This window comes from Pseudopodoces humilis, chromosome 1, assembly GCF_049639895.1.
Source record: "Pseudopodoces humilis isolate 2021_Gansu_Grassland_sample_001 chromosome 1, ASM4963989v1, whole genome shotgun sequence".
Taxonomy (NCBI): Eukaryota; Metazoa; Chordata; class Aves; order Passeriformes; family Paridae; genus Pseudopodoces; species Pseudopodoces humilis.
This window is the reverse complement of record NC_142200.1, coordinates 15,875,601-15,901,262: the sequence shown is the minus strand read 5'-3', so window position 1 is coordinate 15,901,262 and position 25,662 is coordinate 15,875,601. Positions and strand designations below refer to the sequence as shown.

At 35.5% G+C, this 25,662-nt stretch overlaps 1 protein-coding gene across 3 annotated transcripts in view; it reads right to left on the bottom strand.

Annotated features, from left to right (window-relative positions):
* Positions 1 to 25,662, bottom strand: part of CSMD3 (CUB and Sushi multiple domains 3) — a 572,913-nt gene that overhangs the window by 164,491 nt on the left and 382,760 nt on the right. For all 3 annotated transcript variants that reach the window (XM_005516952.3, XM_005516953.3, XM_088051522.1), the window contains 3 exons: positions 12,767 to 12,958; positions 5,914 to 6,052; positions 3,594 to 3,781 (listed from right to left, as the gene is read on the bottom strand). In XM_005516952.3, coding sequence (XP_005517009.1) covers positions 3,594 to 3,781; positions 5,914 to 6,052; positions 12,767 to 12,958 — 519 coding nt within the window. The remainder of the gene's footprint in view (positions 1 to 3,593; positions 3,782 to 5,913; positions 6,053 to 12,766; positions 12,959 to 25,662) is intronic.

Below are 25,662 nucleotides of genomic sequence, written 5' to 3'. Positions count from 1 at the left end.
GTCCACAAATTTGGTCTGTCCCATCATACAGGTTGTCAACAAAGAACACTGGCTGCATTATTAATCACAATTAATACTAGCAAAGAGTCTCAGCTCAGCAGTTAAACTGATTTTCCACCCATGTTTTTATAGAATAATAATAGAACAGAACCATAGAATCATAGAATAATTTAGGCTAGAAAAGACCTCTAAGATCATTGAGCCCATCTGTAAGCTCAGCACTGTCAAATCCACCACCAAACCATGTCCCAGACCAAGTCTACCACTTCCCTGGCAGCCTGTTCAATGACTGACAATCCCTGTCAGTGAAGACTCCCTTTCTTAAAATTCAGTCTAAACCTTCTCTGGCATAACTTAAGCCCATTTCCTCTTGTTCTATTGCTTGTTACTTGTGAGAAGAGGCTAACCCTCCCATCACTACAATCTCCTCTCAGGCAGTTGCAGAGAATGCAAGGTCTCTTTCCTTTTCTCCAGACTAAACAACACAGCTCCCTAGCAACTCCTCATAAAACCTGTACTCTGGACCCCTAACCATCTCCATTGTCCTCTCTGCATGCTCTAGCACCTCAACATCTTCCCTGCAGTGAGGGGCCCAAAACTGAACACAGGACTCAAGGAATGGCCACAGAGTAAGAGTTCTTATGACACACCTAGGTTAAACAGTGCAGAGGAACATTTATCAGATATTCCCAGTAAAAATGGGACAGCTCACTAAGCAAGCTGATGATCTTCTTAAGGGATTTTGAGCTGTCCAAATTTCATAATCCTTGAAATTTTTATGTGAATTGAAATAATTCTGTTTATGTCTCCTTTTATTTATTTATTTTATTTTTTAAAGAAGATGTTGAAATGCATTTTCCAGTTATTCTGAGAAAAGCAGGAAATACAAACCTCTCAGGTGAAGAGGGAAAATTAGGATTACGTTGATTCCATTTTCCAACTTCCCACACCTATATATACACACATAAACACATACCTGCATCCTCCCATTACTTAAGATTTTCAGTCCCTTTAAAAATGTGAAGATAGCCACAGCATTTTTCTGGTATTGTGACTCCTTGAAGTAGAGAAAGACATCGTGGCACACATGGGCTACCAGTAATGTTAGAAATAGTATTCTGCCTCGAACAAAGTGTCCTGTCCCTCTGTTAAAGGGGATTTAGGGAGGATTCTCTTTGATAGATTTCTCAGATGAAAATAAAGTGCAAGCACTTATTATATCAGAGAACTTTCTATCGATAGAGCAAGGTAAGTGCTCCTACGGAAGTGGGATAGAAAAGGGAGCAAAGAGGGGAAAAGAGAGACGGAGAAACAACACCGGGACAGATCGCTGCCGCTGTAGCCCTGGCGCCCTCGGAGCGCGCTCAGCAGACGGAGCGTGTGCCGCAAGCTGCGGTGAGCTCCCGGGGCGGCCGCGCTTTCCAAGCGGCAGCAGCAGCACCGGGTGCGCTTTCCAAGCGGCAGCAGCAGCACCGGGTGCGCTTTCCAAGCGGCGGCAGCAGCAGCAGCAATAGCAGCAGCCGGCCGCATGTCTCCCGCCGGTGAAGAACAGGCTGCCGCGGCCACGGGCGCACCCTGCAGCAGCTGCGGTTCTCAGGGCCGGGGCTCAGGCAGGGCGGCGGCGGCTCCGTGGGGAACCGGCGGAGCTCTGGGCTGCCGTGGGGTCGAGCTGCCTCGGGGAAGAGGCGAAGCAGGGCAGGACAGGTGCGGACAGGACAGACAGCCAGGAAGGAAGCAGGACCGCAGGGAGAAAAAGGCAGGGGGAAAAAAGGCGGGGGAGCGGGGCCAAGATGATGCTCCAAGCGAGCCCCGCTCCCTCCAAGAAACCCAGAAAAAGTGGACCCCGGCAATGTTGCAGTTAACTGCGTTTATGTGCCCAGGCTCCTCCCATAGCCTGATTTCCCACGCATTTTTCCCCGGCCATCCAGGGATCTGCCCCCCGGCAGGAGGGGTCGCTTCCAGCCTGAACGTGGGTGCCTCGGCTGCCCTGCTCGGCTGCCAGGCGAAGCCTCCCCGGGGACAAGGCTCCCAGCACGGCTACAGCCCCCAGAGTAACTTCTCACCTCATGTATAACACATGTTGAGGCATAAATAAAAATTACATTGGTCCCTTTCACAAACTACAGCTGTTCACTTCTTTGTTTAAACCTAGATCAAGAATTAGAAGAGACTGTCTCCCCAGTAAATATCCTTCACACCGGGATTGGTGGAAAGCAAACACTTTGATTCCATGGCATAAGACTTCATTCAACAGCACAGAAGAAAAAGATTGGACCCTTTAAAAATAATTTATTTTCTTATTCTTCAGAAGTTCTGTGATCCTGCATAATTTCCTATAGCACTTCCATTTACATTTATTACTTTTGAATTTAGTTGAAAAGATGAAATATACTTAAGTGAACTGAAACACTTCATACATCTGGGCTCACCATAAAAATGGCTGAGACCCACTTATAACTTTTCAGGACTAGCTCATACTGTGGAGAAAACTTCCTTGACATTTATGGGACCCTATGACTGTAGAAAAGTATAAGGAGGCTTCATGGGCTTTACAAAGCAGTAAATTATTCTTTCCCTTCTATACCTTCACACTTACTAATTGCTCTCAGAATAAATGGAGAAGAAAGAAAGTCTATACTAGCCCTATTTTCTTTCCAGTTGTCTTTACAGAGTATTTTTATATTCATTTAATAGCAAATATTTCTGTTTCTCAAGCCATGCAAAGGCAGTTATGAAAGTTCCTATTAATTACGTATTTTTCAAGTCTGTATTTTCTTGTTTACTGTGTTATGATGTCAGAGAGATCGGAGACAGGTGGACAGCTCTACTGTGGTCTATCATATCAAGGTCTAGCCAAAATAGGTTTTTATTTTCAGTATTGGACTCCTAGATTCTAGCATGCCATTTCATCTTACAGGACCTTAAATGCACCTAAATCAACATGACCTGCTATGTAAAATAAAAAATAAATTCTGGATAAAATATATATATATGCTGTTAAGTTATTCCACTGCACCATCATTTTTTAAACCTGTAAACTGCTGTCTCAAATTGTTTCACATAACCATAGACTCATGGAACAATTTAGGTTGGAAGGGTCCTTAAAGATCATCTAGCTCCAAATGCTCCTGCCATGAGCAAGGAAACTTCCACTAGACCAGGTTGCTCGGAGCTGCATCCATCCTGGTTTTGAACACCTCCAGGGATGGGGAGTCCACAATGTCTCTGGGCACCTTGTTTACAGTGTCTCACCACCCTCGCAACAAATTTCTTCTTAATATCTAATCTAAATCTGCCCTCCTACAGCTAAAGGCCATTCCCCTTTGTTCTATCACTACATGCCCAGCCTTCTTGTAACCCTGCTTCAAACACTGAAAGGAATCGTATGTTCAACATTACAGGTAAACAAAATCATACTAGAAACTTTAAGTTAGCAATCTTATAACATTATACTTGTATGAATAGTTTATTCACATTGTCATACTCTGAAGCAAAACAAAAACATTACCAGGCAGCAAATTGTGAGAAATTAAACCCAAATTTGCACTTATGCATTAAACTTTGTAAATATGTAAGACAATATTTTTATTTACCTTTGTACTCCAGGTGGAATCCAGTAAAACTAACAGATCCATCACTCCGAAAAGCCAGATGCATGGTATTCGAACTGCTCTCTATCCTCTCTGGCAGTTTGCTATCTTGAAAGCTCCCAATCAATGGGCTATTACTGTCTGGCCCATCATAGATATACAGAAAATCATAATTTGGTTCTATACTGAAGCTAGAGAACAAAAAAGAGAAATGTCAGATGGAATATGCTTTGCCTAACATTTTCACTCTTATTAGCTTAAATTTGAAATTTACTATCATGGCTTTAATAAAAGGAAAAAATAATCTCTTCACTGTCAAATAAAAAAAAAAAAGGTTTGTAGAAGTGTTTTATTAGCAAACAATGAAATACTACATCTTTTGGTTCACACCTTGGAAACAATAATTTCCTGCTAGCCAGAAAAAAAGGATAGTTTTTTAAATAGAGAAATAGAGAAAAAAATTAGTAACATATTTCTAAAAGTTTAGAAAAATAAACAATCTATTGGAACCCTTGGCAGAAATGCTCTATGAGCTTCCAGCCAGAAATAAACACTTTCAGACAGCCAGAGGATGATCTTCAAATATCTCTGAGAGCAAGAAGCATTTTGCTTATGGTCAGTTTAAATAAAAAGATGAAATATTGAAACCTCACATTTTCTTCCAAACTGAATTATAATTTGTTAACTTAGTTAAATTAAAACTTAATTTTAGTTAATGGCAGAGAGTTAACTAATTTCAATTGTAAGATTGTTCCTGTACAAAAATAAAGTTTTCTAAACAAGTCGTTAATAAAAGAATGAAAATCCAAACAATTTTGTCCCTACTTGACATTATCCCCTGATAGAAAGAAATGTAGGCATAGAAGTCCTGATAGGGCTTCTTTTTAAACTTTTGGATTATTTAAAAAAAAATATTTCTTTATAAAAGAAATGCAAAAGTAAAAAGTCAACAGCTTTGATTATTAGAGTGCCATATTTCATCTTGAGTTTAAAAGGATTAGCTGGAGTAAGTTCCACTCAAAAGACTACTTAACAGTACTTAGTGGAGTATTCAGTGTTTCCCACTCTAGATCAGTCTGTGTGTCATAAATGAGGCAATTCTCAGTAAAGATGCAATCTACTTTGACCAAGACTAAGCTTCTGAGTTTCTATCAAAGATTCATAGCAACTGACCATATTTGAGATTTTTTTAACTTGGTAGTATTTAAGATCTATAAACTGTTCATAGTATCTGGAGTCACACTGCAAAATACTTTGGTTTTTTTCATTCTAAGATGGAGGATCTTATATCTAAATGTAGAATATAAAAAGCAGAATACTTTTAAATATATTGAGCTCATGATATTAAACCAAATCAACAAAAGAAGTGCTAGTACACAATGGAAAGTTTATTTATCAACTGGTAACATTCAGAAATTACCAATAAAATAATGATATTGTAATTATATAAATATAATTACGTTTTTAATTTCCTTAGGATGAATTCAAGAAAGCACGTACTCTGCTACTGAACACCAAGAATAGACAACTAAATGACCTACCTCTCTAAAGAATTCATCACAATAGCACTGGTCAGAACAATATAGACACTATTATAGAATAACCAGCCTAAGGAGAACTTAAATTTGATGGGACATCGCAAGTACCATTTTTACTTTTTCTGTGACATATTTCCTCATTGGGATGCATAATTTTCACACTTAACAGATACATTAATTTATATCATGTGTTACATATAGCGCAGACAGCAAAAGTTCCTTTGAGAATTCTATTAAGCTCCATTTAGTCTTGTATTGTGATAAAAGAAAATTCTAAAACATTTCCATTTAATAGCCAGAACATCAGAAGTATCTTGAGTATCCTGAAATTATATGGACTAATAAAACTAAATTTAAAGGCTACTTTTGAAATTTTGCCTAAATAGCAGGCGTCCTGTACAAATAGATGAATCAATAGTTTCCATCATTAAAGACCATCCTGGTTTGCAGACATTTCAGTGAGTTATTCCATGCTGCCTTCTCAGGAAATGAATCTTAGTTAAATTGAGCACCATCTACCTCAACATTAGGCAGTGAAAACAGAATGTTTTTAGGGAAACAGCAATGAGTTTCCAAGCTCACCTGTATATGTATTGATGACTCTGATGTATTTATTGTAACTTAACAAAGATAAAGATTACTAATCCATTTGATAGTCATATCATACATATATTACATATATACATATATTACCCTACAGAGATCTGAACAATAATAAAGTTATAAAAATAAAGCCAAAAATAAAGTTATAAACATGACTTTTAAAATTACAAATAGCAGCCTACCTGATAAATGCTAATGATATAACATAATCACTATTAACATTGATAGTCCAGTCACAATCTCTGCTGTGGGGATAAGGATGAGGGAAGTTTGGTGAAAGTATAAAACCTGATGAGCCAGTCAGGTTTCCTCCACAGGGAGCTGTGAATAAAAATAGATTGAACTTGAGGAAAGAAGGTAAGAGACAAAGAAGCAAAGTAGCAGCAATCTGTTCACTGACATTTAGTGTCCTCGAAAGTTAAATAAGGGAGGTATTTACAAAGCTGTAATAGAAACAAACAAAAAATATATTCACTTTTTGCCTTAGACAAATACTAATATTGCTATGTGAAACACTTGGTTTTGAAATCTGTGTTCTTTTGCTTGCATAACATTATTTGAAGGTTTTTCTGAATATACTGTGAACTTGAAAAATGCTCTGGCTACACACATAAAAATACTTGACTGGATAAGCTTTCCTATCCCTACTTGTTAAAGGCATTCTAAAAGAACATCCTAGGCTACATGATACTTATATTGATAATGCAATTATCTGCCTTTCCACCAGATAACAGTGATTAATAGTTCAGATCAAGATGGATATAATATAAACTAAATTAAAAAATATTCAAATAATTTCAGTTTTCAAACTCAGAGATACATAAAATAGATTTAAGCAAAATCATACTAAAACAACTACATTTTTCTATGTGATTTTGAGGTTCCCAAATGTTGTGGGGTTTTGGTCCAGAAAAATAAATAGTGAAAAAGAAGGAAGGAATAGTGAAATTTTATTCTTCAGTATCGCATCAGGCCAGAGTTTATCTGGCTCTACCACTTTGGCCTGTGACAGGAGTGAGTCCCACCCCAGGAGCAGGATGACCCCAGGTGTGACTGGAGCACTTGCTCTACGTCTTTTTGGCTGTCAGTCTGTGCTGTGAGGAGACAAGGACGACAGGGAGGTCTCTTGCATGGGATAACAGAGGATTTATTGCTCTGGGGAATCTTGGGGGCAAAAGACAGAAAACGCGAGTGTGCAACAGCTGAAATAGGGAGGCAGTTCAAAGGGAGGGTACAAAGCATCAGCTAATCAGAGATATCCTGGGGAGGGTAAAAGGCAGGGTTCACAAAATCATCATCCAGTGAGAGAGGTGGGGGGGTCAATTGGGTCACATGGACTAATCAAGCGTTGAAGTTTAGGGGATTTCTGAAGTGGAATTCCAAGCATGCGGTGGGCCTAAGACAGATTGACAGGAGACTCAGGGGAGATTGACAACGTGGGGTGGGTTTGGACCAAATGATCAACTCAGGCAATAACAGAACATACCATTAACAAGAAACACACTGCAACATTTCAGCATTCAAGAATATAGAGAATAATCTGGTTTTCACTGATCCAGCCTCTCTGGATCCCTCTGCAGATCCTTCCTACCCTCCAACAGATCAACACTCCAGCACAACTGAGTGACACCTGAAAAAAGAGTTTGCTCAATCGTCTCGTCCAGATCACCAGTGAAGACATTAAACAGGCCTGGCCCCAGGACTGAGTCTGGGGGAACACCACTGGTGACTGGCCAACAACTGGATGTAACTGCATTCACCCTGACTCTCTGGGGCCAAGTCAACCAGTCAGTAGCTGCCCAGTGAAGAGTTCACCTCTCCAACCTATGAAGTCAGTTTCTCCTTGAGAGTGATGTGGGAAATAGTCTAAAACACTTTACTAACCTCTAGATAGTTAACATGACCTGAGCAGGTATCCTTGTCATACAAGGAGATCAGGTTGCTCATGCAGAACCTGCCTTTTATAAATCAATGTCGTCTGGGCCTGATCCCCTGGTTGTTCTGTATTTGCTGTGTGATTGCACTCAAGATGATTTGTACAGATAAAGATGATATATACAGGTATAATTCAACCTACTGGGAAGTATACAGGTCTTTCCTAATATCATGAGAAATACTGTATCCAGCTCTGGGACATCCAGCACAAGAAAGACATTGACCCTTTGGAGAGAGTCCAGAGGAGGGATAATCAGGGAGATGGAACACCTCTCTTATGAAAACAGTCTGAGAGAGTCGGGATTGCTCTGCCTGGAGAAGAGAAGGCTACAGGAGAACTTATGACGCCTTTCAGTGCCTAAAGAGGGCCTACAAGAGAGCAGGAGGTTTTTTTTTCCACAAGGCCATTCAGCAATAGGACAAGGGGGAAGTATTTTAAACTTAAGGGTAGGTTTAGATCAGGTTTTCGGAAGAAATTCCTTACTGGGAGTGTGGTGAGACTTGGAACATGTTGTCCATGAAATTTTTGTATGCCTATCTCTAGAACTGTTCAAGGTCAGGCTGCATGGGGCTTTGAGTAATTTGGTCTAATGGAAAGTGTCCCTGACATGGCAGGAGGGTGGGAATTAGATAGTCCAACTCAAACCATTCTGTGAATCTATGCTCCTCTGAATTAAATCACTGGTCATTTATGGATTCAAGTAAAGCAAGTAGAATACTTAAGCAGATTAGCATAGCCACAGTCACAGTTCGTATGAGTATAGTCTTTCTACATTTTACATATTTATTTATATTAAAAGGGAGCAAAATTAACTCAAAACCAAAAAAAAAAAAAAAACAAAAATTAGAATCTTCATTTACATTTTGGTATTAAAATTGGTGATGAATCATAGAATTATCATTTTCCATAGAAAGAGAAGTGAAGACACCTGGCTTTAGGAACACAATAATATCACAAATTAATAATACTAGCAAATGCATAAAATATATATTCCAGACATAGCACAATTTGTTTTGCTTTTTTTGATAACCACAAAATGCAATTTTTATCACAATAGGATTTTCCCAGATGTTTACAGTTTTTAGATAATGTTCCATTAGCTCAAGGGAACAGACAAGAGAAAGTTCATTTAGTGTGAAACATTTACTTAGTTTCACAATAAGGATAATAATTGCAATTTTTCCATCTTCAAAAAAATTGTATCATTTCTAATTAAAAGCACCTGCCATTGAATTTACCTTTGTCACAATTTTGAAATGAGTAAAATTAAATTATTACAAAACAATACACATATATTAATTATAAAAGAGTTCACTGTAACTTTCTGTAACTTTGCTGAAGTAAAACTTCATGTAAAAAAGAAACTGTGAGGTTGTGTGGAATGTAAAGACTGCTCATCAGCTGGAACTAATGTTCTTCAGTATAACCCTGTACATTCCTCTTTTTCAGGTACTTTAATGGTTTAGGCTGTACTCTCTGCATATCCTAGGAATGAAAATGTGAAGAATACCAAAGAGGATATTTAGGTTATTCATTGTAATCAGGCTTCACTGACATGATCACTAAACTGTATGAGTCTGATATTTTTAAAGCGGCAAATGATACAAGGAATTTAAATACTATGTCATTGTTCCAGACTAAATTCTGCCAATCTCTGCATTCATGATACTTTCCTGAGGTCTTGATTTAGTTTAGTTCTCTGTTAGTTCATTTATTTTCATATTAGTAACTTCCTTCTTATTATGTTCTTTCTTTACAAACATTAGCAGTTACCTTTGCTGTTTACAGTGTTTCCATTTAATCCTTCTCAAGGATAGTCAAAAAGGGAATAAATGGAAATTACACTAAGATAGACAGACAGCCACAATACATTTTATTTCATGATATGCCATTAACAGCAATTAAAAAAAATAATAAAAAAGTAATCTTCAACTTTGCAAAATATATCCCAGATAGAATTTTCTTCAGATAGAATGGTTTCAGATTATTTTAATTCTCAGTTCATAAAATAGTAAATTGAGAATATTAATATAATCTAATGAAAAATGTTATTAGATTATGTTTCCTTTTCAAGTTTACTATCTTCTCTAAACTTAGTTATAGACTTTCTCTGTGGGTTTTAATTACATTCTTATGTGTTTCAGAATCCATAATTTTCTGAATTTAAGGTCTAGAAAGTTATTATTGCCATAACCTTATTTTTAACTGAGGACAGACCAGCTCTGCAAACAAAGTTTAAAGAACACCTTTTACAGTATTAGACATTAGAAGTAAGACTGATCAAATATAACAGCCCATGTAGAAAGAAAGGCAAATGTCAAAACACTATGAAAAATATATTTTTTTTTATGTGCTACACAGTAAAAACTAGATGTAGGTTACGTGAGCCTTACTTTATAAACCTCTGCGTAGACACAGTGGTAAGCAAGCACTGAGCCTTACTGTCTCTGTGCTGATCTCAGCATTCACTTTTTCTATGTAAGGAAGTATAGACTGGGGTGTTTTTTATTTAAAATCTATTTAATTTATCTAGGAGGCAACAGATTCTTATTCCAGTTTTCTGGCTTTATTTATTTATTTCTTCACTGAATTACTTCTTAAGAAAAGAAACAGAATGTATGGTTTAATTTTTTTTTTCTTGCCTTTTTTTTTTTTTTTTTTTTCTTTTAAGACATATCAAATAAAGAATTCTTTGAGTTTGAATGGAATTTTAAATATCATCTAGCTCAACCTCTCTGTGATGACCAAGGACATCTTCAAATAAATGAGGTTTCTCAGAACCCTGTCCAATCAGACCTAGAATGTTTCCAGGAGTGGAATAAAAACACTTCTCTGGGCAACCTGCTTCAGTGCTTTACCACCCTCACTGTAAAAAATTTATTCCGTATATCGAATTTGAAGATGAATTTAAATAATCATAAAGAAATATGAAAAACTTCTGAAATTTTACTTCATATTAGTTTCATATAGGTCATTTTGAGGAAAGCACCGCTAGAACTGTTTACAATAAAATCTTTTTAATAGATATAAATATGAAAAGCAAGACCTTGCCTGAAACAAAACAGTAGAAACAAGCAAAACCAAGCCACAAGAAAAAAATTGACCTAAGAATTTCTGAAGAAAGTCTGAAACCTCTGGGAGACAATCTGTATTTCTCCTAAATGTATAGTTAACCTGAATCCTAAAATGTATTTTTGCATGCCAGATTTTTTTTATGTCATCCCTGAGAAAACGAAGTAAAGACACTCACTTAGGATTCTGGTATCTAAGCAGGATTGGATCCAGAAAATTTTTAAAATGGAAAACATGTAGCTATTTTGTGAGGCCCAGGCAGAAGCCAAAGGACTGTCTTTTGGCAGAAACATGCTCTCAAATTTAGTTTCTGAGAATACTTTTAGTATAGAAGAGTTTATAATTACTATCTTTCATTCAAATACATGAATCATTATTTAATTCTTTGTTATCTTCCCATTACAATTACCTTTGAAATTAAGATGTTCTTAAAATTTTGCAAGGCAAGACTAAGGGAATTAAAAAAAACACAACACACTCTCACAGGTAAGAACAATTTAAAAGTACATTTACCTAGCTTTGAAAATTAATAATTAGGAGGTTTGAAAAGACATTTTGGTGTGTAAAGAGCTGATAAAATAGATCTAGAACATGGTACAACTATACACCTTAGAAATTATTTCTGCTTCTTATTCTCTCATCAAAATTATGTTTGTGTTTTGTCTTAAACTTTGGTAAATGATGAAGTTGAAGTTATGTGTAAGGTATGTATTGTATAGTTTGGATTTACAGGGATGGAAGCAATATTAATGAATATATTACAAGTTATGAGAAAAAAAATCAATGAACTTCAGGGTGTACTGAGTTACAGCACACGATTTTGAAATCACTTAGCTCTAAGGCAAGGCTGGTACACTCTTGTCTATTAGCAGTTCATATTCCCCAAGAATGCATCATTATAGGAAATCAATAGAGGATAACTTCATGCTTGATATTTGGACAAATAAATCATCATAATAAGCATTCTTGCTACTCTGTATACAGTAGGTATTTTGCATGAAGTGTGGAACTTATGGATGCATGCATCTAAAAAACAAGTGTATGCATATTTAGTATGTGCTATGGACAGAACGTCAGTTGAGCATGTACACCTACATTTAATCTATTTTTTAATATCATCAACTCACTATTGATAGTTATTTAAACTGCCAGTACTGCTTTATAATAGGGTAATTACTTTTCAGTTGAGACATATATTTTAGAAACAATATCAAAGCAATATCAAATAAGGCCAGCATGATAGATGAATATTTTAACTCTAGGGCCCACAGCCCTAGAATTCCTTTTACTTTTTCACTTAGATATCTACAGATGTTCAGTTACCATTACCATAAAATTCATATTTTGGCATATAAGACTTATAAGAGATGAGCAATAAAATATTTCTTTACTGTACTCTTCCAGGAAATAGTCTAGACAGTTCTTGGCTTCAAGCACATAAACTCACATTACACAGGAAGGCATAGCAAGGAGAGTAAGAACAAAGAAAATAATACTTTAACACATTAAGTAGAATAGCCAAGACACCAAGTCAGTACTGTAGTGTTTGCAAACACCTGTCTGCAGATATGCATGAACAGGGTAGGTGGTGTGCATGCATGGATGTGCAAATAGAATGCAGATTTTGTTTGTAACAGGTAAGGTCAAGTTAAGTTTATTAAAGGAAAGAGAATGTTCAAAAGTTGTACAGTGCTCCTTGCAGTTGTAATCTCTGGCAAGTTCCTCCCCACAATGTTTGTCCAAGAATAGACTACCAAGATAATAGTCATTGACATTGATTTATTTGCTTTCTCTGTGCCAGATCATCAAACCATAAATGAGATGGCCCTGAGAGGGAGAGAATGAGAACTATTATACTAACAACTACAGAGGAAAGGTTTTGGTTATGGCTATCAGAGGTTGATGTAAAATAATTTTTAAAATGTGCAGTACATGTATTTTCTTTAAACAAGTTCCAAGAACAGTGTGAGTCATTACATAAAGATTTTTATTTTTAGAAAAGCATTATTTAACTTTTTTCTGCATACCTATACAGACTGGTGGGTTTGGCTGCCAGAAGTACCGATTTTCTACCTGAATGCAGGTTATTCTCTCATCTCCTTGAAGTTCATAGCCAGGGTCACACTGAAATATGACAGTGTCTCCAGGTTCTCTTCCATCACCATTTCTAGTTCCATTCATGGGGACACCAGGATCACGACATGCAGTGGCTACAGAACCTAGCAGCAAAGTGAAAAAAATATAAATAAATATTTGAAAAAAAAAACCAACCAGCTTTTCAATCCATCTATTTTCCCCATTTTGTTACATTTTTCTAATCAGGAAGCTCTGCAAATTCAGAATTTTCTTAATCACTTAAAAAAATGTTGAGAAGTCATCCAACAATCTGCTGCTTTTGTACTATTAATTCTTGCTACCTCCTTTAGTTATTATAAGTGCCTAATTCTTATTTTAGTTATTTTTTTTTTAAATTCTGTGAAGCACTGCACTATATAAAAAGGAAAGGAGGAGATTTCTTATTACCCTGGACATTTTTCACTTTTAACTTCCAGCAATTTTTAATATGAATAAAATTAAAAGCAGATTAAGGGCTTCAGGTTTTCTGATTAAGGTATGCTTGCACACATCTTCAATTCTTCACAATTCTGTAGTTCATAAATATATCTATGGTGTCACACTTAGCCATGACCTTGGAAGTGAATTTCATTGATCACTCATATCTATATCCTTGCACATGGCCTATCTACAACACCAGACTTTTGTAGTAATAATAAAGAAATCACTACAAAAAATAGATATGGATTTAGTCTGAGAGAATGTACAGCTATATATAATGTTTAAGTATGAATTATTATTGAGATAAAATACAATCACAATGACTACATAAAAAGTATAAAAAATGTTATTTTCCTCATGATCAATATAATAAATATATTATGAACAGAAATGTGTATGCTTAAGCAAAAAGTACATCAATATTTATTTAATTAAATATTATTTTCTACTAACATTATAGAACTGTAACATGTTATATGTATTACAAATAAATACTAAATGTCAGACTTGCCTGTGGAAGTAGTCCCACTGAGCTCAGCAATCTGTGTAACATAAACACAAAGTGGTGGTACTGAGTTTTAATTCAGATGCCCTCTTTCTGGGAAGGTAATACCAGCAGACAGCAATCTATTAATCCAAAATGTGTGTGGGTTTTGTATTTGCAATGCTTTTGAAGAGCAAATTTTGGTCTAAACAGTTTATTTCTCTAAAGAAAAACCAAAACCCTTCAAGCACCTTCCTTTCTAAGACATACTTACTAAAAATATAATTGGCTCTTTGCAGTTACTGGGATTTTTATGGGATTGTTTTTACACATAGGAAGTACTGACTATGGGGAAAAAAATCCCCACAAATAAATCCTCACAAAAAAACATACAAAAAAGTATGAACAGAAGGAGAAAATTTTTCTTCTTAGTCTTCAAGGATTAAATACATATTTCTTTTAAATGTTTCATAATAAATGAAATACAATTTTTTTTTTTTATATTATCATGCAATTTATTTAAACTTCTGCTTTAGACACTACCATGATTCCTGTTTGTATCTTTAAATATGCTGCTGGGTTTAAATTTAGAAAAAATATTACTAAAATATGAAATTAATAAATTCACTGCACTGTACTAGCAGGTCTTGCAAATGTTGCATGCAAGACAATAAGATAAGAGCTAGATTACACTTGAACAAAATTTCATCAAATATAATAACCTTCAAAAGGTTCTCAATGCAGGTCAGAACTACATGAAAAAATCCTTAAGGTAAACTTAGACTGTAGCTAGTAGTAAACTCAGCACATATATTGATGTGCATCCCTCCCTGCTGAGACCACAGGATGCACTGTAGCTTTTGATTTGTGTTGGCCACTCAGAGCAGTGCATATTGGAGAGAAACTGCATTCTGCCCACATTAATATTATCTGCCTTGAATTTTGTCATAAACAAAAAAAAACAGTTCTCTGCTTTATCTAAATCATGCAATTCCAGAAGAATGGGAACTGATTCTTACTCAGAATTTGCAATCAATCTTGAAGGGCCAAAGAGAGAAAGATGTTGGTATGAAGATTGTTATTGTCTGTACAGCATACTGCTCTTACTAGATTGCATCATTCTGCAAAAAAATTGGATATGGCTGAAAAAGACATTAAGGGGGCACACAGGAATTTCTGATACAATCTGTTTGGGTTTTTTAATCACTTAGTAGCATTTATGCAAATTAATTTTATGAGAGCTGTGTGCCAAACTTATAACCTTACCCTTATTTGCCATGTATAGTAGTCATCTTGCATGCTTTCACGCTTGCTCAATCCACCCCCTGCTCTTTTGGCTTTGTAGCCAAATTGATGAAGCGTGGATTGGATAAGTGGAGTATGAAACGGGTGGAAAACAGGTTGGTGTGCCAGGTTCAAAGAGTGTCCATGATCTAAAACCTAGGCAGGAGCTGATTAGCAGCAGTGTCCCTCAGAGGTGGTTGTTGACTTCAATATTCATTAAAGACGGGGACAATGAGAAAAAGTTAGCTTTTGGCAAGTTTACTGACACTGGATGATCAGTTGATATGCTCTAGTGCAGGGATGCTATTTAGGGACGTCTCAGTAGGCTGGAGAAAAAAACCTGAGAGACACTTCACGAGGTTCTAAAAAGGAAATGCATCCCAAGAAACAATTTACCAGAAAGCAGCATTATGGAAAAAGGATAGAGAAGACAAAAGCTCTTCTAGGAAGCATGTGTGCAGCAAAAGCACAAACACAGAAATCAGAAGATGCAACAAGCAAAATTCCAGCCTTATAAAAGAAAATACAGTTTCACTTCAAGTGTGGTCAAACATTTCATTTTTATTTTTTTTACAGAAAGGTTGTTATCTGTTTAACTGTTTCCTGACCAGGCAATTGGACTAGAGGTCTCCAGAAAGACTTTCCAACTTAAAGTCTTCCATGAATATTTTTAAACTTTGCAAAGTCACACTAAATACACACAGATCTAATTTAAAAATAAAGCCACTGCTTTAAGATTGGTTTTTGCATTATAATACTAAACTGCAAAAGAGCTTCTCTGCTCCCACTATGTCATCATCTGGGTTTTAGACTTTTAAACATATGATTTCTAGAAGTCTAATTCTCTTTTTTTTTCTCAGAGTTTGTTCAGCATTTTGCAAGATTCTATTAAAAGTATGAAACCTAAGTGAAGGATTTATGGACTGGTTTAACAGACCAGGTTAGCTTCTCAACAGGCTGATAAAAAATACACTAATTTCTTCTGAATGAATAGGATGTAAGAAGGGGAAAGAATGCAGCACACCTTTAAAAGTACTCGATATACTTTGCTTTAGCATAAATAAATAGTCTTTTATTATGTTAGATTTACCTAAAATCTGTGGGAAATTTTGCTTCTGTCTTCTCTGTAAAGTGCTACTTAAAGGAAGAGAGAAAAAAAAACCTGCATAATATTGCTACTACATGATTTGTGATTTATTTATTCATAAAGTTGCATGACATTATCCTCAGTATCATCATCAAGATAATAAATCAGTGACGAGTTCTTAGTGAAAGCACCCTGTACAGCTAGCTACAAAGCTACTAACTTGGAGCACTTAGTGCAATTTTTCACACAGCCTTTGGAGATGTGGTAGGGCAAAAATAAGTAATAGCCTTAGATAGGTATGCACACTGGACAATTCAAATACATATACAAGGTTTTTAAACATCATTTACTCTAAATTTTTAACTTATATCTATATAACAACCTGCATTTTTTTTCTTGTTGAAAGCAAGGACTCCAATGTTTTGTGTCTTTCAACGCCATTTCAACATATACACATATTTCCACACAGCATTTCAACAACTAGAACTGACATTTAGATACCAAATTTAACCTGTTATTTTACTTTGATGGTAAATATAAATGGTGGCAAAGGCTTATGTATATAAATTATGGTAGAATTTCATATATATATATGCATGTTTGTTTGTAATTTGTTTTTTTTGCATGTCACCATGCTTTGTGGTGGAAGTAAGTGAGCATTACAGAATTCCTAAAAATTACTGTTTCCTTAATCTTCATTTTTTTCCTGTCTAATTAATTTTAAAGAGAATAAACCAGGAGAAGGTATCCAGAGTTCCACAGCTACCGAGAGATTAAAATATAGATAAATTATTCCTTCATGGTATTTCTGAAAACCACATATCTTGCTTTGTAAGCACATATCTAAATACAACTTGCTTAATTAGGAGTGGGATTAATTTAACTCAATCTTGGCTGTGCACAAGTTAGGTATCTTATTAATTAGCTTGTTTCCCAGATTCCCTCTACAATCAGTATCATAAGGGAGAAACTTTTACTTAAGCTCAACACTTAACATTCTCATGCACTGGAACAGAAGGAAACAAATTATTATTTTTTTTTTTCCAATGAGACAGAAACGATGTAGTAATTTATATTAAATTTGTAATCTCTATTTTGAGAATAAATCTATTGGTAAATTCTATTTTTACTTGTTTGTCATATATTTATCTCAAAAAGGAGGTGTTATTCTTTTTGGTAAATATGTTTGTCAGACTAAGAAGCCTCAAACACAAATATCTGTTTTTTTTGAGGGAAAATTAAAAAAATATTTATGTAAGAAGGAGATTGGAGAAAGAATAGCTCAGTACTGCATGTAATTATAGAATTAATGCATCTTTGGTGAGTGAACATATATTACCCATATATTCAAACTGGATTTCTTAATCACAGATTTCTGCCATGTTTTCTGTAGTCATAAGGGTTTTTTCATGTGCTTGACTCCAGCTCATCATTACTACTGTTAAAAGCTGTGTATATTTACAGTTTTTTCTATTTCAGAGAGGTTATCTATGTGTTCTGCCTTGCATTCTCAACTCTCTTTGCCTCTTTAGTCTGTTTATTTTTTTATTATTTCTTTTCATTACCTATCTTCAGCCTAATTTATTTTCTTCTTTTTAAGTGTCAATACAATTTATGAATTATATATTCCAGTACAAGAAGTGGGGGATTTATTCCTCTTATATATTCATGCACCTCAATCACTGCCCTCATCATTCCCCATGAAAATTTGTGGAGTAAGGAAAAATTCTGGGAATTATAAAGTTCCTGTTGTCTTTGATAGTTTACCTGCTATCACAATTTCCCATAAGCTCATGTATAAGCACTAAAGTTCTTTGTGATGTATTAGAGCTGACAAAGTAAGAAAATAATTCCTTGGGTTTTATTCTATTAAAATAATTTAGGAAATATTGTCTTGAATAACTAGTAAGCTGTGATTTATGAATGTAATCCATTAAATGCCTATTAAAAACATTTTTTATGGGAAATAGACAAACCTCAGATGTGTCTATTACCTAATATATGCAGCATAACAGGTGCAAGAGTGACTCTGTGTGTAGCTCAGACCTGTAAGTGATCGGCTGAGAGCTTTTTTCCCTAATGAAGCTAGAGAAATTCAGAAACCTGTTTGTTTTTTTTTTTTTCCTCTTGGCACTGCCAGTTTAGAGTAATCACACTGCAATCAGTCAAACCATTTAGGCTAAATCAAGAATTAAGAGACAACTCTTGATCAAAAATTCCAGGATGGGTATGAATGCAGCTCATGCTCAACTGTTCAGTAGGCGAGATCAGTGAACATATTAAATATACAGAGTTTTTATGTCTTTCTACATGGTCAGAGTGACAAAAAGTGTGTTAACTTAGTTACTGCACACTTCTGAGCTGAATATGTTTGGAAAATAAAATTCCAGATTGTGTTTTGGTTTGCAATGTGGCATGGTTTTGGAGCAGATGAATTGTTTTCATTTGGATGAAGCTAAATTTGAAGCTAGGCTACTAAACTACGGTAGAATGACTCTGAACTAAGAATATCTCTGAACAGTGTTGCCAGCAGTGGTTCAGTACCAGCTGTTTCAATCTATGTAACAGGTCTTCTTAGTTCTTCTGTGTGATGTGCTAACACATAAATAACCAAAGGACCCACAAATGAGATTTAATATCTCAGATAGCCATATAACCATATTCTTTAATTTAGACTTTGAATATGACATCACCAATCCTACAGAAAACAAGTGCCATGACACAGGCCAGAAGTATTTACTCTGGAAAGTTGTTCACCTTACACAGTTCCTGCTAGGTGACTTGAATGAAATGGGGCAGAATCCTGTTTAGAATCTTGGCAGCCATGCCATGCAAAAAATTCAGTTCCCTTCTGCCCACAACTTGTTTGAATTTTTCCTAAAATTTTTACTAATTTTTCCTAAAAAACATTTTATATGTTTTGAGAAGTGGAGATGAAGGAGTATCCTAAAACATCTCTTTACAAGCTGTAAAATACTGTGCAAATGCTCCTACAGAGCCACATAAACTATCAAACCAGCATTCAATCATATCCAGAAAAGATGCAAACACAGATCTATTTACAAGTGTCCTTTACATGGGGTCTAAAAAATTTTGATACAAGTTTTTTAATAAAAAGGCAAAAAAGTATATTTAATTCATAAATCAGATAAATAAATATGCTAAATTGATTATTCCTGCTTCAAAAGCAGTAAGATGCTGCCAGGGTCAAAAAATTTATGATAGTTCATAAGCCTGGGCAATTCTATTTTCACACAGGGAAGATACCTTGAAACACAGCATTAAAAGTGGGACAGGGTTATACTAGACTCCTCTGATGCTTGAAACAATATAATTAATGTCTTGGGATTTCTTGGTGTTAATAGTGATTTCTAAATTTTATGTTCTAATGCATGCCAAATAAAAAATAATTAAAGAGTCTGAATCCCAAGCCGGAAGAATTATCGAAAAAAGAAATCTTTCTTTTTTTCTTTTTTTTTTCCTTTTATTCTTCTTTTTTTTTTTTCTTTTTTTCTTTCTTTCCCCAGAGCCCACAATTAGGCCAGCAGCTTCAAGACTTCCAAATTTCAAGCTCTTCATAACACACATCATGTCAAAAATATTATTATAAACTTATTTAAACCAACATATTCTGCCAAACACCTATCACTTTAAACAAAGGCTTTTTAGTACTGCTGGTCTTTCAAACTCACATCAGCCTGAGCCAATCCTGGCTGACTGCACCATCAAAACTCAAGCTTTCTCAGAACCCACATAATACCTCTACCCATATGGACTCTGCAGTCTCCCTGAATCTCTAATGCTGTTTGAGAACCAGGTCAGCCTGGTATTTGCTATCACAAATCCCACCTTCTATACAACTTTTCCTGAAAAAGAAAGAATAAATTATCTACAGTGTTTTCATTGTCTTCTACCAACAGAAGCACTGCTGATAGCATTTCTTTAATCTATTTTTAGCTTTCTTTTCTGCTGTAGACCTAACAGAGATTTAGAAGCACAGTCATTGTAATTCTTAAGTAAATTCTAACCACAGGCTCCATTTGTTGATTTTGCATGACTTCACGGATTCTATCTAAGTTTGTCAGTTATTGTTTGAAGATTAAAATGGGAAAATATTAAGAATAAATCACAGAATCACAATTTCATTTGGGAAAACACATCCCTTCAATGAAGAACTTTAACATCTTGCACAGACAGGGTTTTTTATGTTGTATAGGTAGGTCTCTGTGTTAAGGAAACTTTCCCAATCAACCATCCTGGACCAATTCTGGCAGTCACACTTGGACAGCCAAAGCTTGGGTCAATGAAATGCCATGTCATGAGTCAGACAAAATCAACTTAAAAATGTAAATTTAGGACAGATGAGAAGACTTTCTATTGATACAAATCAAAAGTGTTTGGACAAACTATATTGGATGGGGTTTAAAATCAGGAATTTCAATCTTAAATATAATTAAAATAAGTTACTTTTATGGTGACATGGAGGAGAGGAGGATTTGTTTATCTATAATGTTAAAATTACTTATAATGTCACCAACTTATTTTGATACTTCAGCTTTCACTTATTAATGCTATAACTCCATGTCTCTCTAGCTACAAGTCATTACCAGGACATTTTACATGGAAGAATTAACTCACAGTATTTGCCTGCATGTCTTCTATGCTACTGAATTAAGAGATGTCAGCAACTAAGAAGTTATTGTCACTTACAAACTTGTGACAGGAATGACATTTTTGTCATTGAAAGACATAAATGATCATTCCTTTAACTAGTATCTGCTTCTTAAAAGAAAGGCAACAGCAGATAGGAAACAAACCTATTAAATGATTTCTTTCTTTTCAGCCTCTCGATTCTAAAAACAAAGCAAACCCACTCCCACAATAATAAAAAGGAAAAAAAAAAATAATCCCAAAACCAAACAAGGAAACACTCCTTGCAAACCTAAAACAAAACCACTGAGCTGAATTGACAAGTGTGGACACCTGTTGCAGTCAGCAACCTCAGGATCTCGTCCAGAGAAGCCACGGGGTTCTGGGGGCCAGCATGGAACACCGAGACAGGCTCCCATTCATGAAACCATTTATTCAGCTTGGGAACAAACTCAGATCCAGAACAGAGAGCCCCGAACAGAGGCACAGCAGGGTTTTTGAGAGAGAGAACTTTTGAGGGTCTCCACCCTTGAGGGTGGAGTTCAGGGTCAGGGACCATTAGAAACACACCAAGGGAGAACCCAGGGACTCAAACCCAAACAGAACACCTGGGTCGCCCTTCACAAGGGGTTTGGGGTGGGACAATGTAACTCTTTGTCTCCCTGGAGGCACGCCGCCACAGACATCCCCAGATATTTGATAGGAAAATAGTCTTCCTGAACTCTCTAAATACAAAGGATTCTACTCAAAGTTGAAAGAAAACAGCAATCCAGAGTGTGAAAATATTTTAGAACAAAAGTTTTTTTTCTACTATGGAACAGACACAAGGGAAAATAAATTTTATGTTGGAGACTTCAGGTAAGTAAGAAAGTTATGTTAGGAAGTGATCCCTATACCAACAGTGGTAGGAAACAGCATTCTGATAAAGAAACCAGTAAAATTCCCCATATGCAAATCACTTCTGGGAAAGTATGTCAGGAGTAAAGATCTTTGTTAGTGGAAAGCTAAAGAAAAGAAGGAAAAAATACAGGAGGGTGTTCAGCATCAAAAAAATCTTTCTAAATGGGACTGTGGCTAATAGGTCTGACTTTGTACAAAATAAATTCCCAAAAAACAACAAAAAGAAAACAACAAAAACAAACAAAAACAAATTGAACACAAAACATTTAGAAGACATTGTGGCTATAAATCATAAATATAGAAAGCTGACTTATAAGCATTTAATCATCATAATAATCAATGTAAGCAATATGATGCATTATAATTCTAGACTGGAAATTAATATTGTCAGACCTAAGCAGCACAAGCAGGTATCTGCCTCATGTTCTAGGCTTTTTCTGTACTGTATAGAGACAAGTAACTCCAAAGGGCTATTCACCCAGTCTTAAAATAAGGAGGAACAGCTGCAGTTTGACAGTAAATCCAAGCATTTTAAGGCATATCCTGTTATATAAGAAATTGCTGTCACATGATATAAAATACTGCTAGAGCATCTATTTACAAACCCTTCCCAATACTCAGAAAATATCTACACTGCACTGGCTGCCTTATAATGCTCAAAAAATGCTCTATCCTGTGTGATGTTTAATTAGTCAGAAATGTGACTGCACTCTGAGATCTGAGCAGAATGTATTCTGTAATGCTGAGTGATTCAGTAGTGCAGATATTAGTGGTGAAATAATGGTCTGTGAAAGATGAATACTTCATAGTATCATCTTCATTCAAAGATGATCCTTCCTTCCTGCATAAAAGATACATTGTACCTGAAATGTTAAAGTTATCAGAGAGGAAACTTCCCTGTAATACCAGATTCCAAGGCCATTGGAATCTGTGGAAAGTATCTGATTAACTTCACTGGGATCTGATCTAATATTACACATTTAAGACATATTAAAATGATTAAAAATCATACATTTAAAAGTACAATTTTTATCGGCAAATGGTTTGCATTTTAGTATTCTTACTCAACTACTTTCAGTTCTCTGTCTTTTTTTCACAGCTACTACTTTCATCTTGGTGACATGAAGCGATGTCAACTGATGAAAATGTTTCACTGTGCCTAATATTTTGGTCTGAGCCTGAGAAATACAGCTTGTGTCTCTGGCAAATACATGATTGTTCCCTTCTCCTTCACTTTTCTTGAAGATTTAGTTTTCTATTTTGTTCAGAATTCACTGTTAAAAAAAAAATAAAATTCTGATTTATTTGGTATTTTTCCAGTATGTACTGGGCTCTTCATGCTCTGCCTCTGACATTTGGAGAGGAAATATGCTGTAACAGGTATTTGCTGTTTGCATATTGCTTCTGGCCTGTTGTCAACTTCTCACACTTCATTAAGGATAGACCTCTGGCATCTGTTCTATACCTACATTATTCACATGCCATTTAGACAGATTCCAAAATCTTCATATTTTTATCTTACTGTTGAATCACGAGAGGTTCTTATTTTCCTTTTACATATATATATATATAAAGTTTTTGAAATACTCTGTTTTATTATACATCTATAGCTACTTTGATTTCAGGATTTGTGGGCCCTGTTTTCTATCATGTTACTCCATTGTAGTCTCAAAGAAGACTGCAGAAACTGAAAAGCTGTAATGTTTAAATTAAAAGATACTGTCATGGTCATTTGCAGAGGTCTAACACAGAAATGAAAGACATAAAGACACATAAAATAGAAATGACATATTAGAACAAAATTCTGCTCTGCCCAGTGATGACATGTGAAGTCATTTATTTCTTTGTTTACATTAGAAGTATAAAAGAAGCTGTATTTTCACTAGCCCTGGATAGTTGGTGGAAAGTAGTGAAGAACAATCAGGCTGAGTTCCCTTATTTCATCAGAAATTCATCACTTTTACTTCTTCCTCTCAGAGTAATGTATAATTGTGTTAAATTAAAAGATTTATTATTGTAAACCATAAAAAAGTCTCCAGTATTCCTTAGTTCAGCATATAAATAATTTTCTGCCCCTCTACTCCGGTCTTGTGCGACCCCAGCTGGAGTTCTGCATTCAACTCCGTGGTCCCCGACATAGAAAGGACATCAGCCTTTTGGAGTGAGTCCAGAGGAGGCCACCAAGATGACTGGAGGGATAAGACACCTCCCCTGAGGAAAGGCTGAGAGAATAGGGATTGTTCTGTCTGGAAAACAGAAGGCTACTGGGACTCCTAGTTGTGGACTTCCAGTATGTGAAGGAAGCCCACATGAAACACTGGGAGACACTTTTGACAAGGACATGGAGTGCCAGGACAAGGGTCAAACTGAAACAGAGTAGGTTTACATTACATACTAGGAAAAAAAATTCTTTATTTTGGGTGTGGTGAGGCCCTGGAACAGGCTGCCCAGAGAAGTTGTGGGTGACCAATAAGCAGCAGTGTTCAAGGCCAGGCTGGATGGAGGTCTGAGCAAGCTGTTCTAGGGAATGATGTCCCTGCCCATGGCAAGAAGGTTGGATGGTTGGAATTAGATTGTCTTTAAGGTTCCTTCCAACCCAGACCATTTCTTACAGAAAGAGCTAATGAATGTTTAAACCACCAAAATAGTTCTACTATTTAAGATACAAATAACCTTTTTTTTTGTTTTTTTTTTCTCTACAAAAAAGGCAGGCTAACAAAAAGAAACAAAGTAGACTAATGGACACAATGGGCAAGTGAAACCCTTTCCCTTCAGATCCTCTAAATTTTACAAAATTAATAACAACTTCCAATGCTTTTAAAGGATTGTTTTGGGCAGCCCTAGATAAAAACAATTCTAATATTACCTGTGGTAATGCATAATACTAATTAAATAATAATTTCCTTTATACTTTTTATATAACATTTTACCTTCTTTAGGTTTTCCCATCCAGCCTTCCTCTTTTAAATTGCTGAATGATGCTATCTCACCTGCCTTTTGTATCTCCAGATAAAAACTGGTTTTCTGATTATATTGGATGGCTTATAGAGGAGTAAAATGTAAATTATACCATGTTATCAGTGGTAAAAATTTTCACTCATTAAATGACAGATGCAAAATTGTGTTAGAATAATTGATAAATTAAATAAAAATCTGTAAGGAGCTAATAAGAAGGTTAACCCATTTTTGGAAACCTATTTTTTGTTTAAAGGATAAGAATATAATAGAGAAGAAAATAAAGCATTCAAAGTCTTAAAAGGGTTTGAACATAAAGTATCTGTTGTTATTGAATAACATTCCTCTTGAGGTAAAAGGGCCGATAATCCAGTTAAATACTCTTACCCAATTTCACAAAATGGCAAGGGGAAAGTCAAAGCAGATACCTCCCTTGTGGGAGCTTTCTGTTTGTTAATTACAGTGTAGCTAGAGTATGAAGACACCATCTGTTTCACTCAGACAACATTATGTACTCAAAGAAAGTATATGAGTACTTGAAATAAAGTTGCAAAAATTGTCCTCTTTCCTCCATCTCCTCAAATATTCTTCTATATTGCTTAGTGAAATAATATGTCCATTGAGCAATATGTTATTCAGGTTATGTAGCTATTTGCACATTACTTTTAAAATCTTAAATTAGGGGAGAAAAAATAAAAATCTCTGTTATTCTACTGAGAATATACACCCAAATTGTGCCACATGAACTATTTGAGAAGGATCACTGATTATTGAGAATCTGGACTAATGAAAGAGAAATGCTGAGGCACAAAAATCACTGCAAGTTCATCAGTAGCTATTTTATAACTTTATTCCCTTGTACTATCCATTTTTCCTTGTACCTTCATTCTTATTCTGCATCAATCTGTTTTTCCACTCAGCTTAAATGACTGCCTAAATAAGTTCAGTGCATAATGGTCTCCCTCTCCGGCTTCAACATTAAATGTAAGAGCATGTCTGAGAATGGA